This window comes from Lagenorhynchus albirostris, chromosome 1 (genome assembly GCF_949774975.1).
Source record: "Lagenorhynchus albirostris chromosome 1, mLagAlb1.1, whole genome shotgun sequence".
Lineage (NCBI taxonomy): Eukaryota > Metazoa > Chordata > Mammalia > Artiodactyla > Delphinidae > Lagenorhynchus > Lagenorhynchus albirostris.
In genome coordinates this window covers 28,036,310-28,054,567 of record NC_083095.1, presented here as the reverse complement: position 1 = coordinate 28,054,567, position 18,258 = coordinate 28,036,310, and the positions used below count along the sequence as shown (strand labels likewise).

The 18,258-nt window shown below is 49.9% G+C and overlaps 1 protein-coding gene across 7 annotated transcripts in view; it reads right to left on the bottom strand.

Moving 5' to 3' along the window:
- Positions 1 to 18,258, bottom strand: part of LTBP2 (latent transforming growth factor beta binding protein 2) — a 97,936-nt gene that overhangs the window by 41,789 nt on the left and 37,889 nt on the right. For all 7 annotated transcript variants that reach the window (XM_060138485.1, XM_060138054.1, XM_060138132.1 and 4 more), the window contains exons 4-8: positions 9,096 to 9,286; positions 6,905 to 7,075; positions 6,174 to 6,380; positions 4,883 to 5,169; positions 3,739 to 3,841 (exon numbers count right to left, since the gene is read on the bottom strand). In XM_060138485.1, the coding sequence (XP_059994468.1) occupies positions 3,739 to 3,841; positions 4,883 to 5,169; positions 6,174 to 6,380; positions 6,905 to 7,075; positions 9,096 to 9,286 (959 nt within the window). The remainder of the gene's footprint in view (positions 1 to 3,738; positions 3,842 to 4,882; positions 5,170 to 6,173; positions 6,381 to 6,904; positions 7,076 to 9,095; positions 9,287 to 18,258) is intronic.

Below are 18,258 nucleotides of genomic sequence, written 5' to 3'. Positions count from 1 at the left end.
CTCTGAGCTACATTTTTCTCCTCCGTCAAATGGGGATAAAGATCCTTAGCTTGCCACTGGTTGTGACAATGAAATGAGATCACGTAGGTGCAAAGCACGGCATAGCGTAAAACTTCAGTACCTGGCAGCTCTTATTGTTTTTAAGAGAGAGAGACGCAGAATTCCTTGAAGGGGACGAGCAAGAGAATCAGCTCTCCCTGGAGACACAGGGAGGGGCCTGGATTCTGCGGTGAACTCATCCTACGCCAGGCAGACGGAGAGATGGTCTCGTGGCAAACAGCCGGGGCCCACCACTGCGGGCCGCGCGCCGTGTACCAGCCCAGCCTGCCCCAGCAAAGGGGCCTTGGGGTTGACACGCCGGTGCCAAGCCAGATGGGGCAGCGGCCAACTTTCCAGTCAGCCCAGATGTCTGTCTTTCTCGGATGAAAACTCAAAAATGTGGTCTCAGTCAAAGTGGCTTTTGAGAGCTGTGTGCTCTCCAGACCCCGCAGAAGCTCTGAGCTGCGACTTTTGATAACTCCCCAGGGCTCAGGAGGATGTGGCTCAGGCCAGGTTCTGGCAGGTCAGCTGCATCTGTCACTCAGAGTGAAGGGAGAAAGGTGGGGGGACCAGAGGCTGACCTAGATTGACTCTCTGAGCCGTTTCCCTAAGAAGGCACTGAGGAATTTTTCTGGAAGAAAAGGAATTTGTCTGTGCCATGTAACTGAGACTTCAAGGCAGTCCTTTCCCATGTCAGAAATAGCAGCACTGCAGGGACCTTCTTCAACCGTCCTGTACAGCCTCAGAAGCCAAAGCTGATTTAGCGGAAGCCATGAAGTCACGTGGTTCCCCCCGCTGTTGGCTCCATCACTCCCCTCACCCCCGATTCTACTAGACTACCTTGTTGGGGATGACAAAGCCCTTCCCTGAGGGGCACAGCCTTATTTTATGAGAAGAGAAATAGAGGTTCAGAGGGGCAGAGCCATCAGGGCTGAGAATGTTCCAGAACTCAGGAGTATGCCTGTCTTGCCAACCATTCCCAAACCTACCCCAGCAGCTCGCCTTTTTTTCTAGAGTCTTGCACAGTAACTTGCCTGTCTTGCCTACGTAAAGAAACATTCCCCACCCCGGCCCCAGGCCTGGGACTGGAGCTAGGTGTCTGGCACCCTGTCACCACAAACAAGGTTCCCCAGCATCTTGCCCCTTCTCTCTACAATGCCCAGCTGCACTTTAATGCATTTTAAATGTTTACATTGCCCTTTGCAATTTCTTGCTCAGTGTGGGGAATGCCTAACATTCCAGGCTCTGCACCCTTGTGCCCAGCTTGCTGAGGTGTGCTGAACACAGTGAGGGGTGGTGCGAGCAGGGGACAGGGAGGGGGTGGGTGCTCAGCCTTGGGTGTGCTATGCTCCAGGAAATGTTCTCACTCTCTTGATCTCACCTGCCTGTGCAATTTCCTTGGGTTGTTAAGCTCTTTCCCATCTCTTTGGCCCCCTCTAATAATTCTATTTTTAAAAAATAAATAATTTATTTATTTAATTTTTGGCTGCATTGGGTCTTTGTAGCCGCGCGGGCTTTCTTTAGTTGTAGTGAGCAGGGCCTTCTCATTGCAGTGGCTTCCGTTGTTGTGGAGCACGGGCTCTAGGCACGCAGGCTCAGTAGTTGTGCCTCGTGGCTCTAGAGTGCAGGCTCAGTAGTTGTGGCGCATGGGCTTAGTTGCTCCACGGCATGTGGGATCTTCCCGGACCGGGGCTTGAACCCATGTCCCCTGCATTGGCAGGTGGATTCTTAACCACTGCGCCACCAGGGAAGCCCTACTCTAATAATTCTTCAGACCTCATCCTGGATGTCACCTCTACAAGAAGCTTTCCCTGATCCGCAAGTTTGGGAATGGATCTCCTACCCCACGGTGTACAGATGTGCAGGTTGTGCACTGCACAAAAGCTCCACATCTAACAGAATCATTGGCATCCTGGATTTGTCCAATTATAAAGACTATTTTGAACACATGGAAGGGGCACCTTTCTCTAATTTGCACAAAGGTGGTCCCGGTTCTGTTGTCTGCGCCCCCCTCCCCCACCAGCCTGTAAGCTTGGAGAGGGGAGGCACTGTTTCTACCTCATTCTCCACTGTTAAGGCCTACACACTATGGGTACTTCAAATGGGTACTTCATCAATGAAAATATTTGCTGGCTGAGTGGAGTGTGGGATATGGAAGTCTCAAGGGTGGGTCTGACCAGGAGGAATAAAAGTGGTAAAACATCTTTGGCCTGCAGGGGGTGATGCTGAGCAGCTCCACACACTCCTCCCCATGGGGCAGTGGGTCCAGTCCCTCTTCCTTTCTTGGAGGGATACTTCTAACAGTAATTATAACAGCTACCACTTACTGACCTAATGCTAAGTACAGGTGCCATCTCATTTACTCTCCACAGCGGCCTTATGAGGCTGGCCCTATTACTGTCTCCATTTCACAGATGGGAGATGGGGCAGAGAGAGGTCAGCAGGCAGAGCTGGGACTGGTACCTGCCATGTATTGGATGCTCAAGCCTGAAAGTGTAATACTACCCTTCGGTGCTTCATCAAAAATTCTATCACACTGTGAAACTGTCCACATTTATTTTTAGTTTGGAGAATATGGTCACTGCTCCACAGCCGAGTCTGAAGTTAGGAACAGCCCTGCCATTCCCCCCTTCGGGCTGTGGGCCAGGGCCCCCACAAAGCTGACTCACTGAGTTGACTTTTTTTTTTTTTTTTTTTTTTTTTGCGGTATGCGGGCCGCTCACTGTTGTGGCCTCTCCCGTTGCGGAGCACAGGCTCCGGACGCGCAGGCTTAGCGGCCTTGGCTCACGGGCCCAGCCGCTCCGCGGCATGTGGGATCTTCCCGGACCGGGACACGAACCCGCGTCCCCTGCATCGGCAGGCGGACTCTCAACCACTGCGCCACCAGGGAAGCCCCCGAGTTGACTTTTGACAGGCAAAAGAAATACATGCCAGGCCTGGACCCAAGCCCAGGAGTGAGGCCTGCAAGAGGGAGACAGGCTGAGCGGGCAGGGGCCACACTCAGGCATAGGTACCTCGTCACCTGTCTCCCAACTTTAAGATCAGTGCCTATGAGAGTGGCATTTTGCTCACTCCTGAATTCTCAGTGCTCAGTATAGGCAAGGCACCTGGTGAGTATTTGCTGAATGAATAAATGAATATGTTAGGTTTTCCCACCACAAAAAAGAGGGCTGGGAGCTGAGTTTCCCATACCCCAAGGCCGAGGACATTCGGGGACAGATGCCCAACACTGATTCAAAGGCTGAGAGACAGGAAACAGCTGAGGAGGGGGCCTAGGGGTCCCTCCAGGGAGAGAGTGAGAGAAACACTGAGTCACTAAATCAAGACCTCTGGGCCCCTGGTATCTGGGCAGGGGGTATGTGGAAGGGGGTTGAGGGGTAAAAGAGGGCCCAGCATGGGATGTAATTCCTAAAATCTGAGGAAGAACAACTGGCAAAAGAGAGTAACCCATTCCAGGCCATCAGACCGAGCAGGCAGGCCACGCTGCACCTGGCAATGGGTCTGTGCCGTCAGGAGCCTCTGCCACCAGCCAAAAGCACACTCAAGGTCGATTTGGAAAGCTTTCCTAGTTTACCAGCCTGTTCTACCTGCCTGGCCTCTGAGGCCCTGGTGGGAAATGCGGGGGCTGGTGCCTGCAGCAGAGGCCAGGCCCTGGGAGAGCTTTGCCGACAACCCTGGACCCTGGCACCCAGCACTCACCTGGTCTGGGTGGACACGGGGCACAGGAGGTCACTCCCCAGAAGGCTCCCACACTGCCACAGCAGTCCTCTTGGGCAGTCAGCTCCAGCAGGGGGTTGGCACACTGGAAAAAAGCCCATGGACACTCATCACCTGCTTCCCTCCCCTGCTGTGCACAGAGATGTCGCAGGAAAGCCTGAGACATGAGCTCACCACTCACTTCCTGCAGAGAATGCCCCCACCCAAAGGGAGGGGAGGAGAGGGGAGGAGTTGTCCCGGAAGGAAGCAGTGAAACCCAGAGTCCACTCTGCCAGACCCTAAACTTGGGAGGGGAGTGGCAGGAACACATCCAGATAAGATCTTGTCTGTGAAGTCTGCAAGCTGCCCCCATCCATGTTCCCAGCCCACAGAGGTTGGGCTTTCCTCCATCAAACTCCAGGGTATGCCAGGGCCACCTCCGTGAGCAGGGTCCATGCTCAGCGACACCACAGCTGACAGGTGCGGAGGAGCTGCAGACTCGGAGCCCCTATCCCTTGGCTACTCACTACCTCCCCCAGTTCCGAGGAGGGGTTTCTGGGAACGCCAAACTGCAATCCTAGGGAAAACCATCCTGGGTCTGGCTTAGCCTCTATCCTTAGGTGCCTGGACTCAGAAAAGCTTACATGATTTCCCATCACCGACTGAGGATGCCACCGGGGGTAGGGGGGGTGGAGTGTCTTATCTTTGCACCGCCAAGGCTTTGGGGTTTAACCTGCATTTGCTAATTTCACATCTCTGTGACTCCACCCTTAACTAAAGACCAAACTCCTTCTCGCCAGATCTAGTAGCCCCACTACCCACGCACCGGGAGTCCTACACTCAGCTGCAGGAGAGCCCAGGATTTGCTAGGACACAAGGACGTTTGTTCCCCTCCAGAGGGGGCCTCTCTTGGGTCCTCTTCTGTGTGCCCGGCACTGACAGGTACCCAGCGGCGACCAAGTAGGAGGCTTAACCTCTCTACACTCGGGCAATTTTATGCCCTGAGTTTTCCCATGTGGGGAATGGGAGACCCTGTAGGTTCACATTCCTCAAGAACATGGAGGAGAGAGAGAAGGAGGAGGGGCACTGCAGGAAGCAGTCGTGGTCCCAGAAGACCCCGGGGCTGGGGCAGGAGCTGCCTTCTCACCTGTCCATTCACAGCACTCAGGTAGCACCGGCCCAGCAGTGCCGGAGGCCTGGGCACCACCGGGGGTGGCGGCCGAGGAACCACTCCAGACCGAGCTGGGATGCTGTTGCTGTCCCAGTGACCATGGCCGGGGCTGGCGGGGAGCCAGGGCGAGGGTCTGGTCTCCACGCTGTTCTCCTCTGGGGCCTCCTCGACCTCGCCCCGTACCCGAGCCACCTGGTGGACCTGCACGGAGGCCTCAGGCGGGTGGTGGATGTGCACCTTCACCAAGGAGGGGTTCACAGAGGCTGGGCACAGGGGCTGGGGTCAGAGGTGGGGAAACAGGGCCCCACCCTCTGAAGAGTGCAACAGCCCTGGGCCAGGCAAGCCACTGGCTGTGTCTCCCCAAAACTCGCCTCCATTTCTTCACTCTCTACTCAAAACCCAGAACAATACCCCAGGGAGGACAGGACCAAGCACAGGTTCCTTCCCTCCACACCTTAGCACAGGCTCCGGACGCGCAGGCTCAGCGGCCATGGCTCACGGGCCCAGCCGCTCCGTGGCATGTGGGATCTTCCCGGACCGGGGCCCGAACCCGTGTCCCCTGCATCGGCAGGCAGACTCTCAACCACTGTGCCACCAGGGAAGCCCCATACCTTTTCTTGAAAAACCTTCATTACCAACTTCCAAACTACCTTCCTGATTCCACCTCCCCCCATGATCCTGCACAACCTTCGAGCTCCAGCCCAACAGACCCTGCATCGTCCCCACTATATGCCTTTGTTCACACCAGTCCCTCTGCCCAGGAAGCCCTCCACTCCCCTCTGCTTAACCAAAGCCTATGCATTGTTTAAGGCCTAACTGAAGTCCACCTCCCCCATGCAGCCTTCCCTGAACTCCCCAGGCTTGGGGCTCTCCATCCCCTGATCTCCTACAAAATTCTGTATTTTTTGTACCCTTTATTTGGCACCTAATAACGGAAGGCAGAGGAAAGGAAATGTTTTATGATGCTATTCTTTCTCATGCATCCTCTCTCTGTTGTTCAGAGCCATGGGTTCCTTGAAATCAGGACCCTACCCTTATACTCTTTTGTTTCCCCCATCGCACCCAGTAGGCAATAAGAGCAAAAAAAAAAAAAAAAAAAAAAAAATTGATGAACTCAGATGGAAGGGCAGAGAAAAACTTAGGGAATGAAACTGAGCGCTAAGGGTAGAGGAGAAGGAAGGGCTGGACACAGCTTCCCGTCCCCTCCATGAAGATGCCAGCACCCACCCTACGCGTTACCCAGGTCGCCTCCCAGCCCCACACTCACCCATCTGGTTGGAGAGAGGCAGCGTGAAGGTGGACTGCTTCAAGGGGCCCTGTGGCGAGGCCCTGTGGTGGACCCCCCTCTCTGGAGGCTCCCTGTCCAGATTGGGAGCGGGCAGGTGGCAGAACTTCCCAGTGGAGTTGGTGGGGCACCAGCATTCGTCCCTACCAATGCAGCGGCCTCCATTCAGGCAGGGGATCTGGCAGAAATCTACAACATCGACCTCAAGGTGACGTGGTGGAAGAACACAGCAGCACCTACTATGTGGCCGCTGGGTGACAACAGGGAAGCAGGGGGAGCAAGACCCCCAAATCTGGATGGCTCTGGGAACCGGGCACCCCCTGAAATGCAGGGACTTTCCAGGAGGCCTGGGAGGGTGAAGGAGGATGGATAATAACAGGCCTTGCCTTTCCTCCACCCTGCAGTAACCTGGGGGATGGGACGGGAGTGGGGGGCTTGGGGGGAATGGCACTGTTAACGCCTTCACTTTTCTGTGGAGGAAACTTGGATTCAGCGAGGTTGTGAGACTTGCTCAGAGTCGCATGTGACAGAGCTGGGTGAGGACTCAGCACTGTGTGGTTGGAGACCATTCACAGGAGCCACGGTACGAGGGCACCCGGCCTCCTTCCTGCAGAAGAGCTGGGATCCAGCCCAAGGCAGGCCTGTCCTTCTGGCTACCCCTGCACCCAGCCCCAGGGCCAGCCAGGAGCCATGTGAACGGGGAATGGACTCACAGATTCGGAAACCAGACTTGGGGTCATGCCCGTGGCCGCTCTGGCTGTACAGGGTGGTGGTGTCGCCACGCTCGCAGCTGCTGGTACAGCGCCCATGGGCACAGGTCTGCTTGCAGACGGTGGGAGTGAAGACGATCTTGATCTTCTTGATTTTCTCCGTGAGATTCAGCCCTGCAGAGAGAGGGCTTGGGTCCAGGGGGCAAGGCTGAGAGGCACAGCTGTGACCTCCAGAGGCTGGTTAGAAAGGCCCACGGGACTGGGCTGAATCCATCCCAAGGGCATTTGCTAGTACCTCCTGGATGCGAGGTTCCATAGCGGGGGCCGAGTAACAGCTCACAGGCCAACATCTACTGAGGGATGCCGACAGGCCAGCAACTGAGTTCATGCCTTATGCACAATAACTCTCAACCCTGTTGAGTATTATTTTAGGTTGAACCACTAGAAATTGCCATTTTTGTTGGTTAAAATGGTTGAATATTGGCAACGTTCTTACATCTAACCTAATATTTCCATCTGACAGTTAAGGAAACTGAGGTTCAGAGAAGGATGGGTTGCATCCCAAGTCACACAGCTAGCAAGGGCTGCATCTGGGCTTTGCACCAAAGGGCAGAGAACAGAATGTAGCTCAGACTTGCCAGAGAAGAGAGTTTTCCAAGAGAACACCTGAAAGAATGATTTAGAGTCGGGTGTTGGAGGCCCTAATGGCCAGAACAAGGATAGGGAACTTTATTCAGTTGGTGGTGGGAAATCATTGAAAATTTTCAGTGAGAGATCAAAGACGAAGTGGGGGGAGGGTAATGCCATCTGAGCTGGGGTGTGCAGGTGGATGGAGAGACAGGGTGACTGGTTGGGAGGTCTTTGTAGCAGTGTGAGCTGAGGTCGCTTCATTTAACACAAGTGGAAATACAAAGGAGGGGTATTCATTCTGTATAGGGGGCCCAGCGGGGAAGCCAGGAGGCGGAGGGGTTGAGAAGGGAAGTATAAAAGGTCTATGGAGACTTGACTGTGAAGGAAGGAGAGATAGAAAGGAAGGCAGAGGGAAGTGGAGAAATAGCCATGCGTGTGTGTGTGTGTGTGTGTGTGTGTGTGTGTGTGTGTGTGTGTGTGTGAATGGGAGAGCTGTAAGTAACTGTATATGCTCTAGGGAAAGGGCTGAGTTGGGGATAGGTTGAAGGGGGAGGAGAACCGGGGTGGGGGGAGGGCAGGTGACAGCCTAGGGTTCCAGAAGAGTCAAGAAACAGTGGGATGTGCCTTAGACAAGAAGAGGGGCACTTCCTTCTCAAAATGGCAAGAAAGGTCATCAGCTATAAAAAGGACACTGATGCATGCTGTCCACAGCATGGATAAACCTCCAAAACATTACACTAAGTGAAAGAGCCAGACACAGAAGGCCACGTATTGCATGATTCCGTTTATATGAAATGTCCAGGATACGCAAATCTATAAGGACAGGGAGTAGATTAGCGGGACCAGGGGCCGAGGCGAGGGTGGGAGTGGGGAAGGGAGTGACTGCTTAATGGGCACGGGGCTTCTTCTGGCAGCAATGGCAATGTTCTGTAATTAGATGGTGGATGCACAAAATTGTGGATATGCTAAACATCACTGATGTGTACACTTTAAAATGGGCAGGAAGGTGAGGACTCTGGGGAGTAGAAAGCATGGCCATGGGATGGGCCTGGGGAAGGTGGGGGCAGCTTGGAGTAGCTGCTCTGAGGAATGAGAGAAAGTGTCCAGGCACACCGGGAAGGATGGCTGGGCAACGAGCAAGAATGTGTGGAGGCTTGAATCCTCAGGGATGCTCAGCTCTCTCCTCTGGGAAGCAGAGGCCCTGCTGTAGGTAACAAGGGGTTTACAGGAAGGATGAGGTGGAAGGACCGGCGCCAGGGAGGTGAGGTTCACAACTGGATATGAGGGAAGCAAAGGCAGAACAGGTGACAGATGGGGCAGAAATGGAGCAATCAAGGTCTAGGTGTCTCAAAGGGGCAAAGCCTCCAACAGCTGGTTTAGGACCCCTGGAGCCCGACACAAAGCAGATGCTTGACAACTGTTTTGTTCATTGGCTGAAAAGATAAGAGACAGGGTGACAACTCAGCCCTTCTGAGAGGGTGAAGGGGGAAGCAAAGGTGGGGAGAAGGAGGTCCAAGATTTAGATGGCCTGCTCTTTGAGGACCTGGAACCAGGCTGTCCTTACCCCAGGAGGATGACGGGTGGCCCAGATATGCTGCCTGCTGGGCACCATCCTTCCGTTCAGGGCCTGGCCCCATGGGCAGGGCATTGGAGGTCAGCTGGCCATTGGCCGCAGTGGCCAGATAAAGTCGGACAGTCTGGGACAGCCCCACGTGCTGCTGGGTGGCGTGTGTCTGGCTGAGCCCACTCAGGGTCCTGTGGAGACAACCGGGGCATGGGGTTTGCATCCCAGGAACAGCGTCTCTGTGCCCTTCCTGTCCAGGACGTCCACCCCCGCCTCTGCACTAGAAGAGTGTTCTCTGGCTGCCTTCTTGCCAACTCCAGGAAAATGGAGGTGCCCTGAGACAGGGGAACAGGGCTAAGGCCAGCTGGCTAGTTCGGTGGGAGTGCCTACCCCTATGTAGAACTGCCAGGCTTTGGCTGGGTATTCTGGGCAAGTCACTGAGCCTCCCTGGGCCTCAGGGCCCTCGACTGCGAAATAAAGGTGTTAGATTGGTCCCATGTAGCTCTGACATTTGAAGAGTTTGAGACTCTGATGGACCAGCCCTTGCCCTAAAACTGAGTCCTGTGCCTGCTTCTTGCCACTTCTTAATACAACCTTTCATACAAATTGCTTGTGGAACATGTGCCCAGCAAATACACGTTAACAGATTGATTCGGGGGCAGAGCCCTGAATATCCCTCTGATTAATGTTATTGTAAAAATAATATAACAACAATGTTCAAGGAGAAAAAAAATGAATTCATCATCCTCCTACCCCAACACGGCAAATACTTTGGCATATTTCCTTTCAACCTTTGCTCAAGTATATGTTCTTACACTATTGTCATCACTTGCAGATACCATTTAAATTCTGATTTTTCACTTAACATTAGATCGTACTTTATACAATTCCACAATTTTCATATTGACCATCTTAATTGCTACAAGGTAGTCTATCTGAAGATGAATCACAATTTATTCAGACATTCTCCTGTTATATACTTAGATTGTTTTTTTAATTTTTAACTGTGGACATCCTGACTCATATGGATTTTTTTCTTCGGTTAAAATATTCCTTTAGTATAGGGGGATCCATTAAACTGTTTTTATTCTGTATATTTGAAAAATATTTATAAGAAACATTTTGAAAAGGCTTATTATTTTAGGATTAATTCTGTGGACTAGAATGATCATATCAGAGGTTACATTTATGGCTCTAGGTATACGCTGGAGGACTGCTCTCCAAAAGGTTGTATAAATGTCCCATTCAGAGTGCAGCCTCGCCAGCATTATTATATTATACACAGCCTCACCAGTGTATTATTAATTTTTCATCATCATCATCATAAATGATACTTCAATGTTGCTTTAGCTACCTTTTTTTTTGTCATTTCTGAGGTTGAATTTTTTTCATACATCTATTTACCACTTGTGAAAATTTTCTGCTCATGTCCTTTGATATCTTAACTATTTGAGTTGTTTGCTCATAAACTTGAACGGTTCTTTATGTGTTTATTATAAGGTAGGTCATTCTACAAGGCAGCCTTATTGTAAATACTCTGTCACTGTCAAAATGTATGTGAACCACTGTATACATGACAGTGTCTGGACTGTGGTGGGTGTGAGCACATTGTAGACACTGAAGCTGAGAGAGTAATTACTTGCCCAACGTTATACAACAGGTAAATCAGGCCCCAGGACTCCAATCCAGCAGAGCTTGACTCCTGTGTCACCCAACAGAGCAGCCCAGACCATGACAGAAACTCAGCCTAGAAGCCTCTGCTCAGGCCTGGGGTGGTGCTCTTTCCTCCCGTAGGTCCCACCCCTAGCCTCTCCACTGGATTCTTTGCCCAAGTGGGTCCTGGGACCCTCTCCCTCCATTGTCCCTACTCCTGTTCTGTTGGCCCCGGGTGTCCAGGCCATGAGCAATCTCCCTCTTATCCCTTCCTGGCAGAAGCCAGAGCAGCACAGGTGTCAGAGTTGGGCACCTTCCAGCCCTTCCCCAGTCCTGTTGGCCTGGGACTTGGCTCCCGTGAGCTTCACCACTGCGCTTCTTCCAGTGCGACCAGCAGCAAATACTCACCCTGACAGCCCCAAACATGCCCCAGCCTGCTCCCTGAGTTTGAGGGCTGGAGTGAGAGAGAGGGCCCGTTAGCCACCCCAGAAGCTCTGGGAGCTGTAATGGACCAGATTTGGGGGCTCCACCCTCAGGCACCTGCTCCTAACTCCGAGGAGAAGGTCAGCACAGCCAGCTGCAGCAGAAAACACAATCCTTCCAATGGCTTCCAAGAGTTCACCAAAGAGTGAGAGGTAAGTGAGCTGATGGGTCAGTGGAAGTCTCCTCCTGGTGGTACCAAGCCAGTGCCATGGCTCAGCTTAGTGTCAGCATCACAGAGCACCCAGGGAGCTAAAGGGAGTAGTTCAGGTTCTGCCTGGACCACCTGGGACATTTCTGAACTTGATGCTGACAAAGAGCTCTCCAGTCTGGTCAAGGTGGAAACTCAAAGGGTTCTTTCTTGGTCGTTTGCTGTCACTGTTGTTACTGTTGCCATCACTTGTTTCTCTAGTTGGAACTCAATGCTAATGGCCCCAAGATTCCTGAGTTCAAATCCCTTAAGGGCCAAAGGTTTAACTTTGCAGAGAAGAAAAAAATGTCTTCCCTAGTTGTAGAAAGGACCTGTCTGTACAGAGAAGAGAGGACAGGAGTTGGGCCAGGCAGATGTCAGTTCTGCCTCCTACTTGACCAGTCACTGAGATCCCCTGAAACTCAGATTCCTAATCAGTAAAACAGGAATAGTGACACCCACCTCACCGGGCTATGGTGAGGACCAAGGGGAACAGTGACACCATGTGATTATTTTGAAAATATAAATAAGTGGTCACAAGTTGAAAACTATACCAGAATTTTAAAATCACATGAACAAAGAAAAGGAAGTGCTAGCTATAGTTCAGACAAAATACCTCTCCCCAAGCCACTAAAAATTCTTCTTCATCTAAGAGGAATAAAAGACACCTCAAATATCTTGTTATACTGCCCAAGCATCCTTACATATAAAAGGCCAAGGGACTAATCTGGTGTCAATACATTTTTAACAACCACAGCCTTCTGAGCTCAATCCATTGTCATCTACTGCTGTGATGGGGATTTCGGGTTAAACAATACAAATCAAGAAGTCCTACCTTCTGAGAGGCTCACAGCCAAGTAAAGAAGGAAGTCTTGATTCTTTGATAGGTCCTATGTCTTACACTGAAAACACCCCTCGAAAGAGTCAGCTATCTCCCTTCATAAACCCCAGACCAGTCCTTGGAGGTGGACAGGGAGGGAGGGCCCCCCACCCCATGTGTGAAGGGCTTCAGGTCCTCAGCTCAGCTCTGGCTCCTAGAGAGTGGTAGCAACAGAGGCAAGTGAGAGCTGCACTGGGAAGGTGACTTTCTTTGACTAAAGTCCCCGGAGCGGGGCTCTGTCCACTCTCAGCTTTGGAAGAACTGCTTTGATTTCGTTAAAGGATAGCATAAAGGTTCTCAGACTCGCCTGGCCCAAGATTATCTCTCTGGGATTGTTCCAAGGGGGTCCTGGCAGAGCTGCCACAATTGACTGGAACATCCATCTCTCTAGACTTCAGGATTTCATGGATCAGTAAAATTTTGAAACAAATGTAGGGGACCAACATAAAGTTGCCAACTTTTTATTTAGGTAAGACATTAAAACACACACACACACACACACACACACACACACACAACTCCCAATTATTACCACCATAATTTTACGAAAGAAAAGACATTTCAATGCCAATAAGAAATATTTGAATAAGCTTAACTTCGTGGAAATCTCACCTCATTGGTTTTATTTTTTTCATTTCTTCATGGACCAATGAAAACTCTCATCACAGACCATCACGGAGCCAAGGAGGAGCCACTGGGTATGATCCACCAAGATGTGCTCTGGCCTGAGGACTCTCCGGCTCTTTCAACTAACTTGGGAAAAAACCTTCCATCCCAGCTGGCTGGGATCTTCAGACCTGAGTGGAAACTTCCTGGACAGTGCATACCCATGATAATGCCACTCAGCTGAACATGTTGCCCCCATATTCTGCGCAACTCACTAAGGTTCTCAGTGATGGGGAGACGAGTGGGTGAAGGGCTCCGTACCCTCCTTCCCACCCACTTTCACCTTAGCCTGGTGGCTCCACTCTATCTAATTGATAACTGGGTTTCCACATACTATTTCGTTTGCTAAGTGTTCTGCTGCCAAAAGAAAGTTTAAAAACATCACTGCAAGGTACATAGAATAATTACAGCTCCCACGGACAGAGCACTGAAGGATGTACTTTAAATGCATCATCTTTTTTTTTAAATGCATCATCTTATTCATGTTATTTTATTGAATGAAAAAAGTAAGTTGCGGAATAATATGGACAGTAATACTTCCAGGTTTTTGTTTGAAGAAAAACCTCTCTCTCTTCCCTACAGATATTTATATAGGCATAGGAAAGGTCTGGAAGGATCTGTAAACAGTGGCTGCCCCTTGGGGATGAGAATGCCTAGGTATGTGTTACTACTGTTTTAAACTTTATGTTTTCATATTTTTAGATTTTTTTCAGTAAAAAAATTTTTTTTACAGTTTTACAGTAACCATGCATTATGTTGTAATAAAAATAAATCTCTATTTTCCCCAGCAACTCCAATTTATAGGTAAGGAAATTGAGGCTCAGGAAAAGCATGATAAATGTGTGTATATTACTAGGATCCAAGGTGGACTCTGATGGCTAACAGAGGTACAGGAGTTCAGATGTAAGCAGGACCATGACATTTGAGCTGGGGCTTAAGAGAAGGGTGGGAATTTCACAGTCCAAAATGAGGGGGAAGACATTCCAGATAAGAAAAGTAACATAAGAAAACGCGTGAAGGTGGGAAGCATGGGCCATATTTAAGGAAGGATAATGAGCACAGTTGGATAAAGCATAGAATGGAAGGGAAGGGAGGGAAGGAAAATAACATCCATTCAGTGCCTACCAAGTAGTGGACATCATTCTAGGTGTTTTACATAACATATCATTTACTTGTCCAAACAACCAACCCTATGATCAAAAACCTCTGCTTGGCCAAAATGACTTTAAACAAAGTAAAAAGACAAAATGGGAAAAATATGTGCAATTCATATCACGATAAAGAACCAATCTCCATAATATTTAAAGAGCTCCTAGAAACAGAAAAGACAGACCAAACCAATAGCCCTAGAAGAAAAGTCAGCAAAGGAATATGAACTGTTCACAGAAAAAAAAACCCCAAACGTTTCTTTTTTTTTTCAAGATCAAGATTTTTAAAAATTAATGTTTCATTGCTTCATCAAGTACCTTCTCAAGTATAATTTTTTTTGTTTACTATGAATATATGGTGACAAAGAGCACAGTTTGAAGGAACTGCACTGACTTTTCCTAAGGCACCAGCCGTTTTCCCCACCACGGCTTATGAACCATAGTGCAATTGTCAACACAATGAAAAAGGAACTTAGTATTATTATTAAAATAGTTTTAACCCTTAAAGGGTCTTGGGCTAACAGATAGCACTTTGAGAACTACTGTTTTACTAGAACAAAAATATATTTCTCATTTTTGTTATGTTGACTTTGGGTTGGTTACAGGTATCTTCATTCTGGAATCCTGGCAAAAGAAAAAGCCTTTATCTGGCACCTGTTTTTCCTGTGGCAGAGGAAAATGAGCAAAATAAATTCATGCATTGGCTTCCAAAGCTTCTTCTTAGACATGACCTATACAACTTCTCATCTTCCATTGACTTTGGTCAAGTCCCATGGCCAAGCTTGATGTCAATGGAAAGAAGGAAGTACTCCTCCCATAAGTAGGGACCCTGGAAACCGTGGCCTCCGACGCCGCTCCCCTGTCCTGGGAAAGGAGACACAATTCCCCTCCTCGCCTCCGCCGCCACCTCCAACCACCCCCAAAATAACCCCTACGGGTGGGGAGAGGCAATTATAACCCGGGCGAGCGGAGGGCGGGGGAATGGGCGTCGGGTGGGCGGGGTCGGGGAGCGCGGCGCGGGTCCCCAGGTGGCGAGCGGATGTGCTCCCACCGCCCCAAATGTTTCTTAAACACATGAAAGTAGGCTCAACTTTTCTCATTCTAAGGGATGTGCAAATGAAAACTACTTTGAGATAGCATTTTTCAGTCCATCAGATTAGCAAAAAATCCAAAAGTTTAATAATAGACTAATTTGGTGAGATTGTGCAGAAACAGACACTCAGATGTTGCTGGTAGGAATGTAAGTCGACACAGCCCATTTGGAGAGCAATTTGGCAATGTCTATCCACACCGCAATGCATCAATGCTTTGCCCCTGCAGGTCCACCTCCGAGGCTGTGCTGCAGATACACCTGCTGTGGTAGGCACTGCTGCCGCCCTGCCCAGTCCCCTTTGCGGCCGGTGCACCCCACACTGGCTCCCCCTGAGCTGTGCTCCGGACGGAAGACAACCACCTGACAAGCTCCTCCCACCATCATGACCACGAAGCCAATGACTGACTGAACCGGAAGTTTAAAAGCCCCGCCTCCTTGCTTCAAGGTGGGACAGCTGTCCAAGCTCCGCCCTCTGTTAGGCTTTGGCTTGATTTTCCCGGGACCAATCCTTGCTTGGCTCTTTCCGCCTTTCCATTCTGCTTCCCTCCCGCCCTTAGCCCTTCCCGAGTAAATCACACACACACCTGAATTCACGTCCCAGCTCCGCCTCTAGGGGGAACTGACCTAAGACACTTGTAAACGTCCACAATGATGGATGAACAAGATTATTCATAGTAGCACTGTTTTGTAATAGCAAAATATTTTGTAAAGAACAGAAACAATTTAAGTGTCCCTTAGTAGGAGATTGGTTAAACAAACTAAGAGACATCCACGGGATGGAGTCCTATGCCCTCAAAACAGAAAGATGCAGCCCTTTTACATCCACAGAAAAGCTCTCCACGATATATAGAAAAGTGAAAAAACAGCCCAAATCTGGCCCACCGACTGTTTTTGTACAGACTGTGACCTAACAATGGTTTTTTATACTTTTTAATGGTTGGAAAAAATCAAACGAAGAATAATATTTCATGACATGAGAAAGCGATATGAAATTCAAATTTGTTTCCATAAATACAGTTTAACTGGAACACAGTCACACTCATTGTCTAAAACTGCTTTTGCTCTACAGTGGCAGAGCTGAGTAGTTGCAGACACCATATGTTGTACAAAGCCTAAAATATTTACTATCTGGCTTTTTGTGGAAGAAGTTTGCTGACTCCTGGTGTGGGGCATGTAAACTTTTGTGTAAAAATAGAGAAAATAAGCATGAATTTATTTGCATATTCATAAAGCAACCTTGGAAGGATACCCTGAGAATTAATAAGTGGTTTCCTGTGTGTGTGTGTGTGTGTGTGTGTGTGTGTGTGTGTGTGTGTGTGTTGGGGGGGGGAGTGGGAAGTGGATGCATGGGGAAGAAACTGGTGCTACAATTTAATGAATGCTTGTGCTGTGCCGGGCTGCATGCCAACAATGCATGTCACATGCATTATCTCATGAAATCCTCTCCGTAACCCTAAGAGTTAGATACTCATTATCCCCCATTTCACAGTCAAGAAAACAGAGGGTAGGGAGATTCTATACCTTGCTGAAGGTCGCAGAACTCCTAAGTGCAGAAGCCAGGTTACCAAACCAGGTAAGTTCATCCTCAAGCCACCCACCATTTGTCATTTCTCTATCGCCATTTCACTGAGGCTGTGAGGGATTAAAGAAGAATAGGTTCGGGTCCATATCGTGGAGGGCTTGAAATATCAGGGAGGTGTCTGGGCTGTACTGAATGGGTAAGGGGGAGTCCCTAGAGATTTTGGAGAAGCCCACCCTCTTTCATGCATTCAAGAAGCACTTACTGAATGCCTGCCACGTGCCAGGTATCCAGGTCCAAGGGTGGCAAAGACTCTCTTGCCCTCTCTGCTCCAGTGGAGACTGAGCAAAGGAACCAGCATCCCAGCACATGTGTGGAGGTACAGCGGGAGCCATACATTAGCCTTGAGGTGCAGGTGGTCTTCAAGCAGGTCTGGGACATGATGGGATGGACCTTTTCAAATGTTTATTACTTTGATGAAAGATTACCTGGTGGTGGATAGACCAGAGAGGGGAGGGCTGGAGGCCAGCTGGAAGGCTTTGGCTGGGCTCTAGGCTAGCAGGGACCAAGGATGGGACCAAGAAGAGGATCGGGATTCAGGGGATATTTAACACATAGAGAGTTCCCAGCTGTGGCTTAGACAAATGGGTGGAGGACATTCCAAGATCTCAAGGAGTGATCCAAGAAGTGACTCAGTTTGGGACATGGTGAGTGCTGGTGCCTCAGGATGGATGTCAGAAGCAGATGGAAATACCCAGGAGGCAGCACTCAGGAGAGAGGCTGCAGACACAGTCTGCAGACACAGTCAAGGGAGTCCTGGTGGAGAGGTGGGGCTGCAGGGACCATATTACTCGGGGAAGGTATTCATAACAAACCACGACTCAGAGTTCCACTGCTGGACTCTGCTTACACTTGCCTGTTTCAAAAAGGGAAATGTGTTAATGAAGAGACTGGTCCCCGTGTTGGGCTTTGCTCCCATAAATTTGTCTCCAACTTTTGGTGCCTGCTACCGCTTGCCTGCTAGCATGCGATAAAGCAAGTGACAAGCCAAAAAGGAATACTGACGGGAAAACGTGGCAACAGCCCATCACACTTCACTCGACAGCTTGCTGTCTACATGGCTACGTGCGTGTGCCTATAGCGGGTTTTTATTTTGCACACACAGATGATCATCATAGTTTCTGCTAGTAAAACTGTTCCCAGTTCTAATTATGGAATTAATTACATTGATAGCTCATGGTATCCCTTATGACTGCCAGATGCTCTGACACGGAAACACTTTGAGAAATACAGGAGCAAAGAGAGAATAAATAAGGGCAGAGGAGGGGGTCTGGGGAGCAGCAAGGCTTGAGGGGCAGACCAAGAAAGAGGCTGTGGAGATGTAAGAGAGGTAGGAGGGGACAGGGAGAGAGCACCAAGACAGGAGGGCGCTCCTTGTACTCTATCCCTGCTCCGGGCCTTCCTGTAACTGCAGGCCCAGCTCGTTACAATTGAACACACCTTGGCGCCTCCCAAGTGGCTCAGTCTCCCCTGA